The sequence below is a fragment of the Tachyglossus aculeatus genome, chromosome 6 (genome assembly GCF_015852505.1).
Source record: "Tachyglossus aculeatus isolate mTacAcu1 chromosome 6, mTacAcu1.pri, whole genome shotgun sequence".
Lineage (NCBI taxonomy): Eukaryota > Metazoa > Chordata > Mammalia > Monotremata > Tachyglossidae > Tachyglossus > Tachyglossus aculeatus.
The window spans coordinates 2,563,435-2,586,383 of NC_052071.1; the positions used below are offsets into that span (position 1 = coordinate 2,563,435).

At 49.5% G+C, this 22,949-nt stretch overlaps 1 protein-coding gene across 1 annotated transcript; it reads right to left on the reverse strand.

Annotated features, from left to right (window-relative positions):
- Positions 1–3,729: 3,729 nt before the first annotated feature.
- On the reverse strand, positions 3,730–20,879 carry LOC119929956 (homeobox protein CDX-4-like). The gene is made up of 3 exons (XM_038748342.1): positions 20,261–20,879; positions 11,787–11,932; positions 3,730–4,668 (listed from the first exon to the last, which is right to left on the reverse strand). The coding sequence occupies exons 1-3, from the start codon at positions 20,754–20,756 to the stop codon at positions 4,462–4,464; spliced, it is 849 nt and encodes a 282-aa protein (XP_038604270.1). The 5' UTR covers positions 20,757–20,879; the 3' UTR covers positions 3,730–4,461.
- Between the last annotated feature and the right edge of the window lie 2,070 nt (positions 20,880–22,949).

Below are 22,949 nucleotides of genomic sequence, written 5' to 3' on the forward strand. Positions count from 1 at the left end.
CCTTCTAGCAATTATCCACCTCCCTTGGAATTGAACAGAAATTCAGGACCTTAGACTTGAACTTTCAACCTACTACTTCCTACAAAATCCTATTAACAGTGTGTACACACACACACACACACACACACACACACACACACACACATCCTTCATAGGACAATCTAACAGAGTCAGTAGACATATTCCTTGCCCACAGTGAGCTTATCCTTCTTCGTGGCAAAGCAGGACTGTCCTCAGCAATGGACTCACGCTTTCAGCTGAAAGGCAGTATTGTCTGAGGCTTTGTATAATTATGTCCTTAAAATACAAAACTGCCACTTAATCTTCACTCTCCTGTCCCCTTCCCCTGCTGGAAACTCCCTCCCTCTTCAAGTCTGTCAGGATACAGCTCTCCTCTTCATCAAATCCTCCTGAAATCCCACCACTCCCAAGAGGCATCCCCACATGGCTATCAGCATGTATATGCTCCATTTATTTACCCATAGTCTCCAACAACCAAATCAATATTTTCTTCTTCCTGTTCCAACTTTTTCTACGTGTTTTTCATCTTTCTGTCCGGTTAGAGTGTAACTTCTTTGAGGACAGGGAAACTTTTTACTTTTATTATGCTTCCCCAAGCATCTAGTTCAGCCCTCTGCACGAAGTAGGTGCTCAGTTCAGGACTTTATATACAGTATGTGTCCAGTACACTGCCCTGAGCTCAGTTGGAGCTCAATTAGTATTAAGAAGGAATTCCCACAGGGAAAGCCTAATAATGCTACGGGCTGAATAATTTGTTGTCTAAACTGGGCCAGCCCATCCTTTGACGTCTTCACCTGGAAACCAGACATCAGCACACCTGATTGCCAAAGAGAACATGAGATTCTTTAACCCAAACCCCACCCGCTCCATTCCAGGTCTCAGGGTGACCCCAGAACTCCAGGCAGGAAAGCCTGAAGAGCGAAGCAGGGTAGCCTTATGGAAAGAGCACAGGCTTTGAAGTCAGGGGAGCTGGGTTCTAATCCCTGCTCTGCCATTTTTCTTGCTGTTTGTCCTTGAGTGGGTCATTTCACTTCATTGGGCTTCAGGTGCCTCATCTGTACAATAGGGATTAAAGACCCATTCTTCTTCCTGTTTTGACAGAGCCCCTTGTGGGACATGCCCTCTCCTCTGCCAGACAAAACTATTTCTTCTCCCTTATTGACACCTATGCACATCATCCCTATCAGCTCTTCCCTACATTTAACTCCCTTCTCAAGGCCCCTGTTTCTCCCCCTCCTCCTTCCCTCACCGCAATGACCTGGCCTCCCACTTCATTAGTAAAATTAACTCCATTAGGTCTGAGCTCCCCAAAATCACTCCTCCACCTTCTCCAACCCCCCCCCCCCCACCAGCTCTCAACCCTCTCCGATACTCTCCCATCCTTCCCAGCAGTACCTGCAGATGAGATCTCCTCCCTCCTGTCAAGTGCTACTCCGGCCACCTGTGCTTCTGACCCCATTCCCTCTCATCTTATGAAATCTCTTGCCCCGTCCTTCCTCCCCTCCTTAACTTCCATCTTCAACCGCTCACTCTCCACTGGTTCCTTCCCCTCTGCCTTCAAACATGCCCATGTCTACCCCATCCTAAAAAAAACCTCTCTTGACCTTACCTCCCCTTCTAGTTATTGCCCTATCTCCCTCCTACCATTCCTTTCCAAACTTCTTGAACGAATTGTCCACATCTGCTGCCTCGACCCCCTCCAATCTGGCTTCCGTCTCCTACGTTCCACCGAAACCGCCCTCTCAAAGGTCACCAATGACCTCCTGCTTGTCAAAACCAGCGGCTCCTACTCTATCCTAATCCTCCTCGACCTCTCAGCTGCCTTCGACACTGTGGACCACCCCCTTCTCCTCAACATGCTATCCAACCTTGGCTTCACAGACTCTGTCCTTTCCTGGTTCTCCTCATTTCTCCAGCCATTCATTCTCAGTCTCTTTTGCGGGCTCCTCCTCCCCCTCCCATCCCCTTACTGTAGCAGTTCCTCAAGGGTCAGTTATTGGTCTCCTTCTGTTCTCTATCTACACTCACTCCCTTGATGAACTCATTCGCTCCCACAGCTTCAACTATCATCTCTACGCTGATGACACCCAAATCTACATCTCTGCCCCTGTTCTCTCTCCCTCCCTTCAGGCTCGTGTCTCCTCCTGCCTTCAAGACATCTCCATCTGGATGTCTGCCTGCCATCTAAAACTCAATATGTCCAAGACTGAACTCCTTATCTTCCCTCCCAAACCCTGCCCTCTCCCTGACTTTCCCATCACTGTTGACGGCACTACCATCCTTTCCGTCTCACAAGCCCAGAACCTTGGTGTCATCCTCGACTTTGCTCTCTCGTTCACCCCTCACATCCAATCCGTCACCAAAACCTGCCGGTCTCACCTCCGCAATATCGCCAAGATCCGAACTTTCCTCTCCATCCAAACTGCTACCCTTCTGTTTCAATCTCTCATCCTATCCTGACTGGATTACTGCATCAGCGTCCTCTCTGATCTCCCATCCTCCTGTCTCTCCCCACTTCAATCCATACTTCACGCCGCTGCCTGGATCGTCTTTGTGCAGAAACGCTCTGGGCATGTTACTCCCCTCCTCAAAAATCTCCAGTGGCTACCAGTCAACCTACACTTCAGGCAAAAACTCCTCACTCCCGGCTTCAAGGCTCTCCATCACCTCGCCCCCTCCTACCTCACCTCCCTTCCTCCTACCTCACCTCCCTTCTCTCCTTCTACAGCCCAGCCAACACCCTCTGCTCCTCTGCCGCTAACCTCCTCACTGTGCCTCGTTCTTGCCTGTTCTGCCGTTGACCCACGGCCCACGTCCTCCCCCAGGCCTGGAATGCCCTCCTTCTGCACATCCACCAAGCTAGCTCTCTTCCTCCCTTCAAAGCCCTACTGAGAGCTCACCTCTCCAGGAGGCCTTCCCAGACTGATCCCCTTCCTTCCTCTCCCCCTCCCCATCCCCCCCCACCCTATCTCCTTCCCCTCCTCACAGCACCTGTATATATGTTTGAACAGATTTAATACTCTATTTTACTTGTACATATTTACTATTCTATTTATTTTGTTAATATGTTTTGTTGTCTGTCTTCCCCTTTTAGACTGTGAGCCCGCTGTTGGGTAGGGACCATCTGTATATGTTGCCAACTTGTACTTCCCAAGCATTTAGTACAGTGCTCTGCACACAGTAAGCGCTCAATAAATATGATTGAATGAATGAATGACAGGGACTGTGTCTGATCTGATTGTATTATATTGACCCCAGGGCTCAGAATGATGCTTGGCACATATAGTAAGTGCTTGAAAAGTACCACTATCACCATTATTATTATGCAAAGGGGAGCGGAGGTACTCTGGGCAGCCCACAAATAATCCCTCCCCTCCGTCGGCCCCCCAAATCCGAGATCCAACCCAGAGTTTTCTGGTCCAGATAGCTGAATGACAGAAAAATTTTCCTTTTCCAACCCCCTTTCCATTAGATAAGAAATGAGACAGGTACTGTAGTGTTATGAAGAAACAAAATGAAATCTCTAACTTTCCCTTTATTCTTTTCAATGTGTCTTCATGCTTGCTGTGTGACCTTGGGCAAGCTGCTTACCCTCTCTGGGCCTCAGTTTCTCTACTTGTACAGTGAGGGCAGTAATACCTGCTTCCCCAAGTTGTATCAGTGAAGCAAAATATGCAAAAGCACTGCAGAGTCAACATATTGGGAATGAAGATGACCTAGAGAAGATAAGAAGCAAGACAGGCCAGCCGTTACTCCCCTCACTGCCAAAAGATGAAGGGGCTCATTTCCTGATGGCGTGTCAGTTCTCCTGGGTGGGGTGGAAGAGGAAAACCTTGCCGAGCCCTTCCCGCTGAGGCTGGACTGACAAACGATGCTGCGGGTCGAGAACTCCACTGCATTTAGAAGACTGGGCCCGCTCCAGAACAGTTGGGGATGGGGGCAAAAATAGATTTTATTTCATCAGCTGGATGGTGCTCATGGTGTCCCAAGCCCAGGGGGACCCTCGGTTCGGAAGTGGCAGCAGCATTAGATCAGACCCCGGAAAAACCTACACACCTCACTGACGCCTCCTCAAACCTCACAGGAGAAGAAACACAACAGCACGAGAAGAGACCAACATACATACACACACACACACACACACACACACACACGCACACACACATACACACAAATACCGACACCCCTCCCAGCAGAGAGGCCGCAAAGCATCGGAACAGTCCTTGGCCCCATCCAGCTCACGGGCAGCTTCCAGTCGCCTGCGGGAGGTACTCTTCGCCGGGATCTGGAGCTAAAGGCCTGTGGACTGGGAGTCCTGGAGGGGAGGTAGCTAGCCAAGGGGATGCCCCGAGGGATCGTCTTCCAACGGCCTGTCCAAGTAGTCCACAGCGAGGTTTGTCCTTCTGCTGACTGGTGCCGGCCCTCTGACTGACCGCTCCGCTACTCTGAGATGATCACCTGGTGGACCTCGATGGGCTGTAATTCCCGGATGGCGTGGGGCGGCGGGAACAGAGAGCTCGGCAGCTCGGCAGGGCTGACCGAGCCGGAGTCACTTTGGGCCGAGCCCCCGCTGCCATCAAACTGTGAAATCTTCTTCTTGATCATCTTCCTCTCCTTAGCGCGGCGGTTCTGAAACCAGATTTTCACCTGAAACAGGACAGGATGGGGAGGGGGTGATGAGTTGGGGCTCGCAGAGAGTGTGCTCCGCTGGCCAGATGGAAGGGGAGGGGGACGATTTGGAAGGGAAGGCTGTGGGATGAAGTGGCCTTGCAAGGGGAACTGGGATTGAAATTGCAGCAACAAGGAACACAGTTAGACTCAAGGAAGAACTTTCCAGGATTATGAGCTAATGAACATATGAAATGGACCAACAAGGGAGATACCACTTCAAGCAGCCTGACTTACTATACAAAACACTGGCCTGAGAGTCGGAGGATTTGGATTTTAATCCTGGATCTGCCATTTATCTGCTGTGTGACCTTGGGCAAATTACTTCATTTCTCTGTGCCTCACAACCTCACCTGTAAAATTGGGGTGATTATTATTAGTATTTATATATAATAATAATAATAGTGGTATTTGTTAAGCACTTACTATGTGCCAGGCATATACTAAGCACTTGGGTAGATACGAGGCAAGTGGGTTGGACACAATCCTATTTGTTCTGACGACTTTGACACCTCTCTACATGTTTTGTTTTGTTGTCTGTCTCCCCCTTCTAGACTGTGAGCCCGTTGTTGGGTAGGGGCCATCTCTATATGTTGCCAACTTGTACTTCCAAAGCACTTAGTACAGTGCTCTGCACACAGTAAGCGCTCAATAAATATGATTGAATGAATGAATGAATCCCTGTCCCATATAGGGCTCACAGACTTAACCCCTCATTTTACAGATGAGGTAACTGAGGCCCAGGTAACTGAAGTTAAGCGACTTGGGGACATGAACTGTGTCCAACCTGATTAGCTGGTATCTATCCCAGTGCTTAGTACAGTGCCCGGGCACATCGTAAATGCTTAACAAATACCATTCAAAAAAGCAGGTGTGTGTCCCTGGTGGGGGATGGGGGAGGGGCACCTACCAGATGTGTGGGGATGGTTTATAGGAAGGCCTTTTGACCTTTAAAAGGTCAAAAGGGGGAAGCAGCGTGGCTCAGTGGAAAGAGCACGGGCTTTGGAGTCAGAGGTCAGGGTTTCAAATCCCATCTCTGCCACTTGTCAGCTGTGTGACTTTGGGCAAGTCACTGAACTTCTCTGTGCCTCACTTACCTCATCTGTAAAATGGGGATTAAGACTGTGAGCCCCACGTGGGACAATCTGATCACCTTGTAAACTCCCCAATGCTTAGAACAGTGCTTTTCACATAGTAAGCGCTTAATAAATGCCATTATTATTATTATTTAAATCATCTGGTGATTTCTCCCCAGTGGGGGATAGCCCCAGGCCCCCAGGTCCTCACCCGATCCTCCAGATTGGTGGACACTGGGACTCCCAGTGTGGGCTGGGTTGCCTGGGGCACCTGTGACTCAGTGCCCATCTTCCTGCTGCTCACATCCCAAGGTGGTGGCAACTGCTGGCCTGGGTGGGTGGGGCCCTCAAGGTGGGGGACAATCCTGCTGTTCACCTCTGATCTGGAACAATTAAGAGGGGAGCTGCAGGCAGGGGGATGGATTTAATGACCTCCAGTCTTCCCTTCCACCTTTCAAATTCGGTGATCCTGTGAACCTCTCTCAGCAACGAATTTGTATGGCTGGAGACTCTCTAATGTCTAATCATTCATTCATTCAATCGTATTTACTGAGCGCTTACTGTGTGCAGAGCACTGTACTAAGCACTTGGGAAGTACAAATCGGCAACATATAGAGATGGTCCCTACCGAACAACGGGCTCACAGCCTAGAAGGGGAGGAGCAGCAGGGTCAAGTATCAGTGGCCCGGAAGCGGGGGCTGGGAGGTGGGAACTGAGAAAGAACAGGAAGGTGGGGTAGGGGTTAATCAATCAATCAATCATATTTATTGAGCGCTCACTGTGTGCAGAGCACTGTACTAAGCGCTTGGGAAGTACAAGTTGGCAACATATAGAGACGGTCCCTACCCTAATCCTGGCTCTGCATGGCGTAGTGGATAGGGCACGGGCCTGGGAGTCGGAAAGTCATGAGTTCTAATTCTGGCTCCGACACTTGTCTTCCGTGACCTTGGGAAGAGAAGCAGCGTAGCTCGGTGGAAAGAGCACGAGCTTTGGAGTCAGAGGTCCTGGGTTCAAATCCCAGCTCTGCCACTTGTCAGCTGTGTGACTTTGGGCAACTCACAACTTCTCTGTGCCTCAGTTACCTCATCTGTAAAATGGGGATGCGACTATGAGCCCCACATGGGACAGGGACTGTATCTAACCCAATTTGCTTGTATCCAGTGCTTAGTACAGTGCCTTGTGCGTAGTAAGCACTTAAATTCCAGAATTATTATTACTTGCCTGTTGTGTGACCTTGGGCAAATTACCTAAACTTCTTTGGTCCTCAGTTACCTCATCTGTAAAATGGGGATTAAGAGTGTGAGCACCATGTTGGACAGGGACTGTTTCCAACCTGATTACCTTGTATTTACCCCAGTGCTCAGAACAATGCTTGGCACATAGTAAGCACTTAACAAGTACCATTATTACTACAGCTTTAAAATGGGGACTACCTTTTCTCATGGGGCACATAGTAAGCGCTTAAATACCACTGATTCTTATTTTTAGAATCCTTTCTGCTTGATACAGAGCAGCATTTCAGAGTGAGGGTTCAAACAGAGGAAGCCTAGAAGGAGCTCAGGTGAATTTCTCTGACCTTAGAGGCTCTCCTCTTTCCCTGCACCTGCCAGCCAGAAGAGTCCCAGGGGGATAGAGGCAGAACAGATGAAATTTCCAATTAGCTCCCTTGCTAATTTTCCCTGGAGCTCCTGACTGATTTCTCTGGACCTGGGAAGGAGGCACTGTGGCCTAATGGAATGAGCACGGCAGGCCTGGGAGTCAGAGGACCTGGGTTCTAATCCCCCCTCAGCCACATATCTGCTGTGTGACCTTGGGCAAGTAACTTCACTTCTCTGTGGCTCAGTTATCTCATCTGCAAAATGGGGATTAAGACTGTGAGCCCCAAATGGGTGTAGACTGTGTCCAACCTGATTAGCTTGCATTTACTCTAGAGCTTAGTATAATGCCTGGAACATAATATGTTTAAGCAAGTAACATTAAAAAAGGAGACCTGATCTAGGTTCCTTAGCTGTCTCCCCTGCCCCCACCCCTTTTCGTTCATTCCCAAGGTTCCTACCCCACTTTATGGAAATTTCTACAGTCAAAGACACTATCTTCCCTTCTGGTTGCTTGCCCCCTTACTGCCCTAAGAGGGGAGCATTTTTCTGAAGTGCAGAGCAGTCTATTGCTCAGGAGCACAAGGGTGGTGACAGAAGCCCGTAGGGAGCATCAATTCAGGGAACACAGCAGAATCAGCATTTTCATACCAAATTAAACATGGCTTTTTATGAAAAAAGGTACTTGTTAAACTCTATGTGTCAAACATTGTTCTAAGTGCTGGGGTAGATCAGCTCTTAGTACAGTGCCTGACACATAATAAGCACCTAAATACCACTAAAAAAAATTAATCCGTCCAGACGCAGTCCCTGTCCCAAATGAGGCTCACAGTCTAAGTATGAGGGAAAGCAGGTCTTGAATTCCCATTTTTTCAGTTGAGGAAATGGAGGCACATAGAAGTTAAGTGACTTGTCCCAGGTCACGCAACCGGAGGAGCCAGGACTAGAACCCATGTCCTCTGGCTTCCAGGACGGTGCTCTTTCCATTAGGCCACTCTATTTCTCTTAGCCAATATGTGTCTGCCCTTAGTTACAACCAGGGAGAAGCAGTATGGTCTACTGGAATGAACATGGAACTGAGGGTCAGGAGACACCGGTTCTAACCCCAGCTCTATCACGTGCCTGCTGTGTGACCTGGGGCAAGCCACTTGACTTCTCTGTGCCTCAGTTTCCTCATCTTTAAGACTTTCCTCCCCTTTTAGACTGTGAGCCCACTGTTGGGTAGGGACTGTCTCTATATGTTGCCAACTTGTACTTCCCAAGCACTTAGTACAGTGCTCTGCACACAGTAAGCGCTCAATACAATTGATGATGATGATGATCTTTAAACACCTGTCTCCCTCCCCCTTAGTCCCTTGTGGGACAGGAACTGTGTCCAATCTGATTATCTTATTTTTAGTACAGTGCTTGTACTTAGTAAACACTTAATGAGTATTATTAGGAGCAATAATAATAACCATTATAGAGAGCATACTATGGAACTCAGTAGCTATTGGTGCAGGGCTGTCCCACCCGACCACAGCCAAAGCCCGAGTCCCAGTCTGGTTCTGGTTAAGATAGAGAAGCAGCGTGGCTTAGTGGAAAGAGCCCGGGCTTGGGAGTCAGAGGTTATGGGTTCTAATCCCGCCTCTGCCACTTATCAGCTGTGTGACCTTGGGCAAGTCACTAAACTTCTCTGGGCCTCAGTTACCTCATCTGTAAAATAGGGATGAACACTGTGAGCCTCACATGGGAAAGCTTGATTACCTTGCATCTCCCCCAGTGCTTAGAACAGTGCTTGGCACATAGTAAGTGCTTAACAAATACCAACATTATTATTATTATAGAGAAGCAGCATGGCCTAGTGGATAGAGCACAGGCCCGGGAGTCAGAGGGACCTGGGTTCTTGTCTCGGCTCTGCCACTTGTTTGCTGTGGGACCTTGGGCAAGTCACTTCACTTCTCTGAGGGTCTTAGTTCCCTCATCTGTAAAGTGGGGATTGAGACTGTGAGCCCCATGTGGGATGGGGACTGTGTCCAAACCCATATGCTTGTATCCACCCCAGCACTTAGCACAGTGCCTAGCACAGAGTAAGCATTTAAATACCACAGCTATTATTATTATTGTTGGCTGAACAGCCGCAGGGCTCAACTGAAGGCTGTTGGGATTGCAGAATCCCAGTAGCCTGCTGTGAATATATAATAATAATAATAATGGCATTTATTAAGTGCTTACTATGTGCAAAGCACTGTTCTAAGTGCTGGGGAGGTTACAAGGTGATCAGGTTGCCCCACAGGGGGCTCACAGTCTTAATCCCCATTTTACAGATGAGGTAACTGAGGCACAAAGACATGAAGTGACTTGCCCAAAGTCACACAGCTGACAATTGGCGGAGCCGGGATTTGAACCCTTGACCTCTGACTCCAAAGCCCAGGCTCTTTCCACTGAGCCGCACTGCTTCCCTGTTATCCAGCAACCTCTCTGGCTGGGAATAGAACATCCTGCTGAGATGTGCCAAATCCACCCCATCTTGGAGCCTCCCCCTGTCTGGGTGGTTGGACTGGTTTAGCCCCCAGCCCACCGGCCTGGATTAAGTGAAGCAGCATGATCTAGGGGGTAAACCACAGTCCTGGGAGTCAGAAGAATCTGGGTTCTAATCCCAGCTCTGCCACTTGTCAGCTGTGTGACTTTGGGCAAGTCACTTAACTTCTCTGAGCCTCAGTTACCTCATCTGTAAAATGGGGATGATGACTGTGAGCCCCACGTGGGACAACCTGATCACCTTGTATCCTCCCCAGCACTTAGAACAGTGCTTTGCACATAATAAGTGCTTAATAAATGCCATTGTTGTTATTATTATTGTCTGCTGTGTGACCTTGGGCAAGTCATTTTACTTCTCAGTTACATCATCTGGAAAATGGGAAGAGACTGTGAGCCCCACGTGGGTCAGGGACTGTGTCAACCCCAATATGCATGTATCCACCCCAGCGCTTAGAACAATGTTTGGCACATAGTAAGTGCTTAACAAATACCATAATTATTATTAGTAGTATTACCCTAGTGCTTAGTACAGTGTCTGGCATGTAGTAAGCCCTTAAAAACTACTATAAAAAAGTGGCAGCCTTCTAGCTCTATCAGGGAGTGCAAGTTTGTGCAGCACCCTCACCCCCACCCTTCCCACCTCTCTGGGGTTCTAGGCAGCAGGAGGAGAAGCAGTAAGGTCTAGTGGATACAGCACGGGCCTAGGAGTCAGAAGGACCTGAGTTCTAATCCTGACTCTGCCACATGTCTGCTGTGTGACCTCAGGCAAGTCACTTCACTTCCCTGGGCCTTAGTTATCTTTCTGTAAAATGGGGATTAAGAGTTTGAGCTGCATGTGGCACAGGGACTGTGTCCAACTTGATTAACTTGTATGTGCCCCAGTGCTTATTCATTCAATCATATTTATTGAGTGCTTACTGTGAGCAGAGCACTGTACTAAGCGCTTGGAAGGTACAAGTTGGCAACATATAGAGATGGTCCCTACCCAACAGCAGGCTCACAGTCTAGAAAGGGGAGACGGACAACAAAACAAAACATATTAACAAAATAAAATAAATAGAATAGTACATATGTACAGGTAAAATAGAGTAATAAATCTGTACAAACATATATACAGGTGATGTGGGTAGGGGAAGGAGGTAGGGTGGGGGGGATAGGGAGGAGGAGAGGAAAAAGGGGGCTCAGTCTGGGAAGGCCTGAGCTTAGAATAGTGTTTGGCACATAATATGTGCTTAACAAATACCACAATTATTATTATTACTATTATTTTGTGGGGACCACAGGAGAGTCATCCTGACAGTCCCACCCGTGGGGCCGGAGTCCACCCTTGGATCTCCGTGGTGGTCCTTTGGACTTCTGGGACTACAATTCCAGGCAAGTGCATTGGTCTCACTTTTCATACAGCTCAGCCCCAGGATGCTGGGCGCTGGAATCAGTGCCAGACTGGGCCGTACTTTAGACTCTCATCAGCCTGGAGACAAGGGGTTGGACCCAGTAACTCCAGCAAGCCTTTCAAGCTCTACCTTACTGAATAACTCCTAGCCCAGCCCCTGGTGAGCAGACAATGAAGATGAAAAGAAAACAATTGTTCTTCCCCACACTTCTTCTTGGAAGTTTCTCAGCCACCTTGACATTACTGATTTCTTCACCCCCTCCCCCCCAACACAAACACACACACACACACACACACACACACACACACACACACACACACACACACACCTCCTTCTCCTCTCCCCTCCCCACCCGAAGGCCAATCTGCAGGTGGCTTAATAGAGACTCTGAGTTATTTATGGTTGGGGATCAGCTTGCCCCCACCCTTCCCCAGCAAACTCCTGGGTATGACCCACTCCCCAGACTCCCAAAATGGACCCAGAGGATGCTGGAAAGATTCCTCCGAGGTTACCTGTCTCTCTGAAAGCCCCAGGTTGGCAGCTAGCTCTGACTTCCTCCGGATGGTGATGTATCTGTTGCATCGAAATTCCTTCTCCAGCTCCAGCCTCTGATGATCGGTGTACACCACCCGATACTTTTCCCTCGTCCTTGTCTTCCCTGTTGGGAGGAAGAGTCATCTGATCAGATCCATCACACTTCCCCAGAGATTGTTCTCAAAATGGCAGCTTCCTCTTGGGGCCCCTCCCCACAAATTAAACAAACTCTTGTCCTTGCCTCACAACACGACTTATTGCTCAGCATACCCCCTTCGTTTTTCAGTGGTATTTGTTAAGCACTTACTAAGCACCAGGTAGGTACTAGATAATCAGATTGGACACAGTCCATGCCCCACAGAGGGCTCACAGCCTTAGTTCTCATTTTGCAGATGAGGAAACTGAGGCAGAGAGCAGTGAAGTGACTTGCCCAAGGTCATACAGCAAACAAGTGACAGAGCTGGGATTAGAACCCAGGTCCTCTGACTCTCAGGCCCAAGTTCTATCCACTAGGCCATGCCACTTACCCTCTTTCAAGGGTCTTTTCTGGGCCAACAGATTCCAAAGGACTTAAGGAAAAAAACAACCCTTAAATTATTGTGCTATTTGTTAAGCGCTATGTGCCGGACATTGTACTCAGGCTGGGGTGGATAATAATAATAATAATTATTATGGTATTTGTTAAGCACTCACTATGTGCCAAGCACTGGGGCAAACACAAGGTAATCAGATTATCCCACATGGGGCTCACAGTCTCCATCCCCATTTTACAGATGAGGTAACTGAGGCACAGAGAAGTTAAGTGATTTGCCCAAGGTCACACAGTAGACAAGTGGTGGAACTGGAATGAGAACCCACGACCTCTGACTCCCAAGCCTGTGCTCTTTCCATTGAGCCACGCTGCGAAAACCACTTCCAGAGGTTTTCATCTCCCAGTGCTCTGCACATAGTAGCACTCAATAAATACGACTGAATGAATTAACATGCAGCCACTTCTTGGGTGGAACCTGCCCACAACCTAACAGCCAGACCGTTTAACTGTTTGGGGAGGCAGTGTGGTCTGTTGGAAAGAACCTTGGAATGGGAGTCACGGGATGTGAGTTCTAATCCCAGCTGTGTCATGTCCTTCTCTGGGCCTCAGTTTTCTCATCTTTCTAATGGGGATGAAATATCTGGTTCTTCCTCCCTCTTGGGCTGTGAGCCGGGTTTTTTTAAATGGCATTTATTAAGCTCTTACTATGTGCAAAGCACTGTTCTAAGCACTGGGGAGGTTACAAGGTGAACAGGTTGTCCCATGGGGGGCTCCCAATCTTAATCCCCATTTTTTACAGATGAGGTAACAGTAACAGAGAAGTTAAGTGACTTGCCCAAAGTCACACAGCTGACAATTGGCAGAGCCGGGATTTGAACCCATGACCTCTGACTCCAAAGCCCGTGCTCTTTCCACTGAGCCACGCTGGGTTGGGCATGGACTGTGTCTGTGGTGATTATTTTGCATCTCCCCAAAGTGCTGGTTGCAAAGTATTGATAAATACAATCAATATTATTTAAAGGAGAAAATGAAAGCAATTGCCATCCTCAATCTCAAGGTGGTGGAGAGTAGAGGAAGTTCAGGAGCGGGACAATGGGATTATTAAAAGGGGGAATTTCTCCCAAGGTGTGGATTCTGCAGTCTGGGTGGTTTGTTTACATTTTACAAGAGGCATTTGATAAGTGCCACTAATTTTTTTTAAAAAGAGGGGTATATATGTTTTTTTACAGGTAATTATTTAGTGCAGTCGATTTTATTCCACAGAACACAAATCGATCGCTTATAAAAAGGCTTCATTAAAAGGTGTGTATTGCATGCACGTATTGCCTGTAGTTGATTTTACTACACGAGCCCCGTTAATCTGTTATCTGTAGTAAAATTTATTTTACTACATCGACTCGTTTCCTTATGTTGGGGGAGTCGGAAAGATTTTGAATTCCCGGGGAAATAGGGAATGTGGGATTAAGTAGGGGAAAAAAAAGTTCCAGGTGTTTAAAGGGTGATTCACACTTAGTAATTGGTTTGTCCTCAGAGGCTCAGAACGCAGTTTCCATGAAGATATCCCTTCCTATAGTGCTTTTTCAGAGTTGGATAGGAAATTTTCCCTTTCTCTCTTTTCTCCAGCCCCCTTTTTCTCCCCTTCCCTCCCCCCGCCCCCTCTAACTTTTTGTTGGTAAAATCCTTCTGATCTTCCCAGGCTGTTTTTGATGTGACTTTCTGGGGACAAACTGCAGGACAAAGACTCCTTTAAAGTGGTTCCCTAAGCTTCATTGAGGTGTTAAGATGGGGGCACACGCCCCACAGAAGAGCCGGCCGCAAAGTGATCTTATCATGAAGCCTTTTTACATTCAGAAACACAGGCCAATTGGTTCGGAATTTACAAGCCCTAAACAAATGTCAGAAGCTGTTTCATCTCCAGGAAAGAAAGGGACAGGAAAACAGCGAGTGCAACTGCAGATGAAGGGATAGTTCGCTCCCGTTTTGAAAATGTCATCCCTTACATTTGCTTTTTTGGTTAAAAAATAGGAAGCAAGGATGTACTTTCTGTGGGGGGCAGAAGTGGGGTGGGAAAGAAGTGAGATTGTGAGCCCCGGGTGGGATTCGCTTGTACCCACCCCGGCGCTTTCGTGCCTGGCACGAAAATATCACAATTATTATTATTATCAAGTGGAAAAATATGAACCTCGAAGGTTCCCCGAACGACAATTGGGAGGGTACGGGGGGGATCTTCCAAGAAATGGAGCATTTTGCAATCGTGCAAAATTGCTTTTTTGTTGGCTTTCTCTTCTCTTCGTTTGAAGTGTTCTTGCTTTTGCAAAAATAGCTGCAGCTGGGCAGAATCACCTTCTTCGCCCCCCACCGTTTCCCAACCCCAAGCGACGCCCTTACACGGGAACTGAACGAAAACAGAGTTAAAACTGAACCCCGAGGGGGCGGGGGGTCCTACCTTTCACTATCCCGTAAATGTAACCCGTTTTCCAGAAGTCTTAGGCAGGCTGTACTCCCCCCGCCCGACAATAAAATCTCCCCAGCCTCCTTCTGAAGACAATAAAGCAGGGAGAAGGCCTCTTTATTTGCTGTGAAAATCATCACCCTTTCCGGCAATATAACCCCCGAAGAAAGGAGGGACAAGGAAGAGACCAGGCTGCATATCAAAGCGGAAAGAAGTGTTAAAAGGGTCTGTTGCCTCAATATGACAGATAGACCTCAAACCCGCAGACAATGAAGCTCAGGAAAAAATAGACCTCACAACTCGTGTACAAAGAGAAATGAATTAGCATGAGAACCGGGCCCCGGTGCTCGCTTTCTTCCTCCCCATTCCATTTTTAAGAGCTCAGCTGAGGGCAGTTTCCACAATTTTTGTGTAGAGCGTAATTTACGGCCGGTCCTGGATGGGACGGCCTCCGAAGAAGGGAGAAAACACAAATTACCCGCTGCTTACAAGCAAGAGCCGATCATTAAACGTCAGCGCACTCGTTTACTGTTCAAGCCATGCCCCCCGGAACAGGCTATTCTATAATCAGTGGTATTTATCGAGCGATTACTGTGTGCAGAACGCTGTGCTAAGCGTTTGGGAGAGCACACTGCCGCAGAGTTGGCAGACACCTATAATAATAATATTGGCATTTAAGTCCTTACTATGTGTGAAGCACTGTTCTAAGCGCTGGGAGGATACAAGGTGATCAGGTTGTCCCACGTGGGGCTCTCACAGTCTTAATCCCCATTTTATAGATGAGGTCACTGAGGCACAGAGAAGTTAAGTGACTTGCCCAAAGTCACACAGCTGAAAAGCGACGGAGACGGGATTGGAACCCATGACTGCGCTCTTTCCACTGAGACACGCTGCTTCTCGTGATACTATAAGGACAGTAATTACGTCTTGCCCCTTTTTGAGGTGCTGTAGGAGTTCTCCCCCAGATGGAAAACAAATGTTTTTGCGGGCGGAATCGGGCTTTGGCCGCTGCAGCGACTTTATTCACCCTCTCCTTTCGCCCAGGATTCACACGAGCAAAACATTTGACCGAATGGAGAGACACGGGAAAGAAAACCGACGGCTATGGGGAGGGAACCCATCTGCCAACTCTGTTGTATTGGATTCGCCCAAGCGCTTAGTTCAGGGTTGTGTACACTATAAACTCTCAATAAGTACCAGTGATGGACTGAAACCGATGTTCTCCAATCCCGGGAGTGACAATTTCGCGCTCCCCTCTCACACGCTCTGGGTTTTCCAAAATCAATCAATCAATCAGTCGTATTTATTGAGGGCTTACTATGTGCAGAGCACTGTACTAAGCGCTTGGGAAGTACAAATTGGCATCACATAGAGACAGTCCCTACCCAACAGTGGGCTCACAGTCTAAAAGGGGGAGACAGAGAACAGAAGCAAACATACCAACAAAAGCCCTTCTAGCCTAGTTATTTCGGGGAAGAAACGATTAAAGGAAGAGGTCAAATGCAAAAAGAAAGGTTGGGTGATTCCCTACAAAATGACAAGATGATCTATGCGGGAAGCTCTGAACAACTGGATTAAGAGCTAGTTCAGAAACGGCGAAAGTCTGAAAGAGGAGTCCTGCTAGATTGTAAGGTTCTCCCGACGGGGTTTGGTTTGATCAAGGCGTACCTAGGCATTTATTGTGTGCAGAGCACAGTACTAAGCTTTTGGAGGAGTACAACAGAGGGGGTAGACCCGTTCCCTCCCCTTGAGAAGTCTGGAGTCTACAGTCTAGGATGGGTGATAGACATTAATATAAATAAATTACAGGTAAGGGCTTTGGGGCTGAGACAATAACAATTGTCTCTGTTAAACTATTACTAAAACAAGGGGGTAGATACAAAATAATCTGGTAGGGCCCAGTCCCTTGCCCCATCTGCAGCCGGGAAATACGAATAATGCGCCCTGTGAAGGCGGGAGGCAGGGATAATCCATCCTCTGCCCTGGGGGAGGGCACGGTCCCAGACTGAGCCCCTTCCTTCCTCTCCCCCTCCTCTCCCTCTCCATCCTCCCCGCCTTACCTCCTTCCCCTCCCCAAAGCACCTGGATAGATGTATATATCTTTATACAGATTTATTACTCTATTTTACTTGTACATATTTATTCTATTTTATTTTGTTAATATGTTTGGTTTTGTTCTCTGTCTCCCCCTTCTAGACCGTGAGCCCACTGTTGGGTAGGGACCGTCTCCATACGTTGCCAACTTGTACTTCCCAAGCGCTTAGTACAGTGCTCTGTACTAAGTGCTCAATAAATACGATTGACTGCCTGATATAGGGCTCAGAACACAAGAAGTACAGGCTCTGCATAAAGTAAGCGCTCAATAAATATAATTGAATGAATGAATGAAGTGGGAGGGAGAACGGGTATTGAATCTCCATTTTATAGAGGAGGAAACTGAGGCCCAGAGAAGTTAAATGTTTCACTTGAGGTCACCGAGCAGGCAAGTGAGAGAGCCAGGATTAGAACCCAGGTTTTGACTCCACTTGGCCATGCTGTTTTTTCCTCCGCAGCCCCCAATTTTTAAAACAAATCCTGGAATATTTTTTTAACCCGGATATGCTGCCGACTGTCTAGCCTGCCTATTTCTCTCCTCTTCAACTGACCTTTGTGGAACAAGCTTAGAGGTATTTGAGAAGTCTTCCATTTAAAAATCTTCTCTTAAGATAAACACCTACTCTTTTGGTCCCAAACCACTCTTGCTTTCAACAGATCAGCCCGAGAGCCATTCTTCTAAACCCCCAGATTTCATCACACCTTCTACAAAGGGGAACCCCCAACGCCATAGAGAAGCAACACCCGCTTTACGATCTTAAATTCCCCTGCACTTGAACCCGATTTCGGTATTTTGGGCAAATCCGGGTGCGAATTCCTCACCTCTCCACTCATATGTGTAACTGAGCCAGCGAGGAGGGCAAGACCCCGGGATAGAGACCCGATTGCAATAGGTCGTCTGAGAGGGAAACGCGACAGGATTTATCTTGGTTTGAAAAGGGCTCTCTGTAGTTCTCGCAACAATTTCGAGCAGAGTGATCCTAGCCAGTGACTTCTCTGCTTGGGATAACAATGCTCCCCTGTGGATATAACACTTTTCCCTTTCCAAGTTCTTTTTCTTTGCTGCGGTTCCTTGCGGTTCTCCTTTTACGGGGTGGGTTTCCGGCAGAACGGGGTTCTCCACCATGAATAACAGAAAGTTCTGAAATACTAAGACCACCTGTTTCTTTCTCCCCAAGGCCTTGGAACCTGTAGCCCTTACGTATATTTAGAAATAACTGGGATCTAGGAGAATAAATCAGAAGATCTAGACTCTAATCCCGGTTCTGCCGCTTGCCTGATGTGTGACCTTGGGCAAATCACTTCACTTCTCTGTGCTCCAATATCTTCACCTGTTAATCAATTCCTGTTTTCTCTCCTCAGTCTGTAAGCCCTATGTGGGACAGAGACAGCGTTTGTTCTGCCTTGATTCTAAGTAGCGTGGCTCAGTGGAAAGAGCCCGGGCTTGGGAGTCAGAGGTTCTAATTCATTCATTCAATCGTATTTATTGAGCACTGTGTGCAGAGCACTGTACTAAGCGCTGGGGAAGTACAAGTTGGCAACATATAGAGAAGGTCCCTACCCAACAACGGGCTCACCTTCTAGAAGGGGGAGACAGACAACAAAACAAAATAAATTAACAAAAAAAAAATAGAATAGTAAATTTGTACCAGTAAAATCCCAGTTCCTCCGCTTGTTAGTTGTGTGACTTTGGGCAAGTCACTTAACTTCTCTGTGCCTCGGTTACCTCATCTGTAAAATGAGGATTAAGACTGTGAGCCCCATGTGGGACAACCTGATCACCTTGTATCCTCCCCAGCGCTTAGAACAGTGCTTTATACATAGTAAACGCTTAACAAATGCCATCATTATTATTATCTAGTGCTTGGCACAGAGTAAACGTGGAACAGACACCACGATTGTTATTTCTTCTGATACTGGGAGGGTGATGATGGCGGGTTCAGAGACAGGTAGATTCCTTTGACTTACAATTGACTGGTCGCTTCTATTAAATCTGAGCCTCTAGCCCAATCCCCTTGTTCCTAGGATGATCACACAAAACATCGGAAAAAATTCACAGCATTTTTTCTTCCTGGTCGGGCTTCAAGTTAACCCACTCGGAGGTGGGGTTGGTAGAAGTGAGAGTAAACATAAGTGTCTCTAGACTGTAAGCTCGTTGTGGGCAGGGAATATATCCGTTACATTGTTATATTGTACTGTCCCCGGCTCTTAGTACAGTGTTCTGCACTTAGTAAGTGCTCAGTAAATATGATCGACTGCCTGCAAATGAAAGACCCAAGCACACACCCAAGGTTGCATTGTGCTGACAGAGGGGCAGGGCTGGACACCCATTAAGGGACTCTTCTCTTCGACACAGATCTCTAATATTTGTTATAAGAAGGTCTGGGGTCGAAGAGGAAGTGGATCATTTTTCTGCACTTGCGGTCAACCGGCGCAAGTCACTTCCTTCCGAGAAAGACGTTCTCCAGCCTCCTAATGACAGCGAGCTCCAGGCTGAATGGAGAAGACCCCAACTGAGCACACCTGTGAAAGCCCAGCGCCTCAAACAAAGATTCCTTCGTCCCAACCAGACTTCCCTGGACGCTTTCTCGGTTGGGACGTGCAGCGTGTTGTCTCGGACTTACAGGGCCTTCAGTGGAGGATGAGCAGTTATTTTATAATAAGGGAAGATGAGGAAATTCAAGACAGGGGGTCGGGGAGGGGCCTCCTTCTGCGAGAGACCGAATGAAGTGTGTGTGACTTTGTCCCCGGCTCGCTATGAGAAGCAGCGTGGCTCAGTGGAAAGAGCCCGGGCTTGGAAGTCAGAGGTCATGGGTTCTAATCCCGTCTCCGCCACATGTCTGCTGTGTGACCTTGGCCAAGTCACTTAACTTCTCTGAGCCTCAGTTACCTCATCTGTAAAATGGGGAGTTACACTGAGAGTCCCACGGGGGACAGCCTGATCACCTTGTATCCCCCCGGCGCTCTGCACGTAGTAAGCCCTTAACAAATGCCATCATCATTATTATTATGAGAGGGAAGGCTCCCCCTTCCCTGTAGGCCTGGGCCAGGTGAAGGATTCGCTAGGGTTTTCCGCTTGCCCACCAGGCCGCTGGGCTTGGAGAAATCCCTTTCAGGGAGTAACAGGGCAAGAGAACCTGCCCTAGTGAAAATCAGGTCTCCTCAATCTCAAGGCCTCCCTCTGCCCCGAGAGACCTTAAGGAACCGTCACGTTCGTGTGTGGGTGTGAAACCTTCAAGTGAGGGGCGAGGGGGTGTGTGAAAATCACCGTACAGCTCCCTCTGGGCTGGAGCGTCGCAACGGTCGCCAATCTGGGGAAGGCTGAGCGAAGGGCGTCGGCAAATTGGCCCGGCCCCGGTGCCCCCCTTGCTTACCTGTGCCCGCGGCGGACTGGACGGTCCTGCGCATCCACTCGTAGGCGGTGTGCCTCTGCCCGGCGGGGGGCAGAGGGTCGGCGCCGGCCGCGTCCACGGGCGGCAGACCCCCGGGCCCGGGCCCGGACAGGGCGCCGTAGTCGGGGGAGCCGTAGGGCCCCGGGCCGGGGGGCGGCGGTGGAGGAGGAGGAGGAGGAGGAGCAGGGGCAGGAGGAGCCGGGGGCGGTGGCGGGCCGGGGGCGCCGGAGGCCAAGGAGGGCCCGGCCCCGTAGACGCCCCAGTCCTCCCGGGGGGCCCCGTAGGGCGACCCCCACCCCGCGGGGGGCTGGCCGGGGCCGTCCAGGCCGGGGCCGGACGGGTAGCCCATGTAGTCGGCGTACGAGGGGCCGGGCGCGAAAGTCTGCCCGGGCAGGGGCCCCCCACTACCGCCACCGCCGGCCCGCAGCGAGCCCGGGTACATCGCGGGGTCCTGGTCCACCAGGCAGCTCCCGAACATGGTGCTTCGCGGCTCGGGCCGCTCCTCCCTAAGACATGCCGGCGGCCGGGCGGGAAGGCGCCTCTGCCCTGCTGCCCTGGGCGCCCCGGGCCGGTGCCGCGCCGGGAGCGGGCCCTACCTCATCGCGGGTGACCTCCGACCTCTGGGCTCCCCCGGCCCTCGGGGCGGCCCCCGGGGCCTCGCGGCGGAGCCCGGGCCTGACGTCAGGGCGGCCGCCGGCCCCGCCGCCCCGTACGGCCTGCCCACCCCCCTCACCTCCCCGTGGCCGCCCGGCCCTCAGGCCCCTCCCTTTTCCCGCCCCCAGCGACACGTTTGGGGGCGCTTACTACGAGCCCAGCGCTGTAGTAAGCGCTGGGGGAGGTGCAGCAGGCCCTGGCCCTCCCAGCCTCCAGTCGTCGCGGGGAGGACAGGTACTGAATCCCCCTTCCGTCGAGGCGTCCGTTCAGCCCTTACTACGTGACGAGCGCTCAAGTAAACCTTGCGGGGGCCGGGGGTGTGTGTGTGGATACGAGATAATAATAATAAGGATGGCACGTGATAAGCTCTTTCTATGTGCCAAGCACTGTTCTAAGCGCTGGGGGGATACGAGGTAATCAGGTTGTCACACATGGGGCTCACAGTCTTAATCCCCATTTTATAGATGAGGTCACTGAGGGATAATCAGGTCCGACGCAATCCCTGTCCCACATGGGGCTCACAGTCAAGGGGGGAGGGAGAAGAAGGATTGGGCTGATAGTGAGGAAACTGAGGCCCAGAGACGTGAAGGGACTCGCCCAAGGAGCCGGCAGAGCCAGGATCTGAACCCCTCTAGACTGTAAACTCGTTGCAGGCAGGGAATGTGTCTACCGGCTCTGGTCTAGTGTACTCTCTCGAGTACTCAGTGCAGTGCTCTGCACGCAGTAAGTGCTCAATAAATGCCAATGATTGATTTTGGAGAGGGTCTTTCAGCCCACCCCTCTGGGACTACACCGGGACATTTCGCCTCACTCCAGTATCCCCAGAACTAGTGCTTTGCACGTAGTAAGCACTTAACAAATACCAAAATGATTATTATTACCCCAGCACACTGACCCCCCTTCTCTGTATCCCCATCACCATAGAAACAGCATCCCCCAAGCCCCTTAAACCAAGTCTGTACCTTCTGCTGTGGGCTCCCTCCCCCAGACCCTCCCACCTGGGAAACCCAGACACCTGGGTCTAAGATGAGAAACCCAGAGTCTTGGGTCCACCTGGGAATCTCCCCCTTTTAGACTGTGAGCCCACTGTTGGGCAGGGACTGTATCTATATGTTGCCAATTTGTACTTCCCAAGAGCTTAGTACAGTGCTCTGCACACAGTAAGCGCTCAATAAATACGATTGATGATGATGATGAATCAGGCAGATGGGGTAGTGACTTTCCCTCAAGCTACATGCCTTTCGTTGTTGGGGCTTTAAAATCACCAACCCTGGGCCCTTCTGTCCCGCTGCTGTTTCCGAACTCCAGAATGGGTAGGGAGAAGGGGAACGTTAGAGTCCGTCCATTCCATCCACCAAACTCAACCAGTCCAGCAGTCCTCCTCAGCAGGGGCTGGGAGAGAGGCAGCCCCATCCAAAACGGAATGAGGAAGCAGTGTGGCCTTAGTGAAAAGAGCCCCAGCCTGGGTTTTCTACCCAGCTCTGCCTGTTGCTTGCTGTGTGACCTTGGGCAAGTCACTTAATTTCCCAATATCTTCAACTGTAAAATGGGGATTAAATACAATACGCAGGCTGTGAGTCCCATACGTGGCAGGGACTGTGTCCAACCGAGTTAACCTGTATGGCATTCATTCATTTCATTCATTCAATCATATTTATTGAGTGCTTACTGTGTGCAGAGCACTGTACTAAGCACTTGGGAAGTACAAGTTGGCAACAGAGATAGTCCCTACCCAACAGTGGGCTCACAGTCTAGAAGGGGGAGACAGAGTACATGGCACATAGTAAGCACTTCACAAATACCATATTTATGAAAAAAAAAATATATATATAAGAAAAAAAAGCAAGCTGAGCTGGCAAGGCCTGCTGTGGGCTTCCAAGGGGACCTTTCCTGAGCTGTGCAGCAGAATTTGGATCCAGCTCCTGGAACATGCATGGGGAGGCGGCCTCTTCTCCTGCTCCATGGAGTGCCCCTCCCAGCTCCAAATGCCCGCACTTTGACACTTTGTACGGCAGGA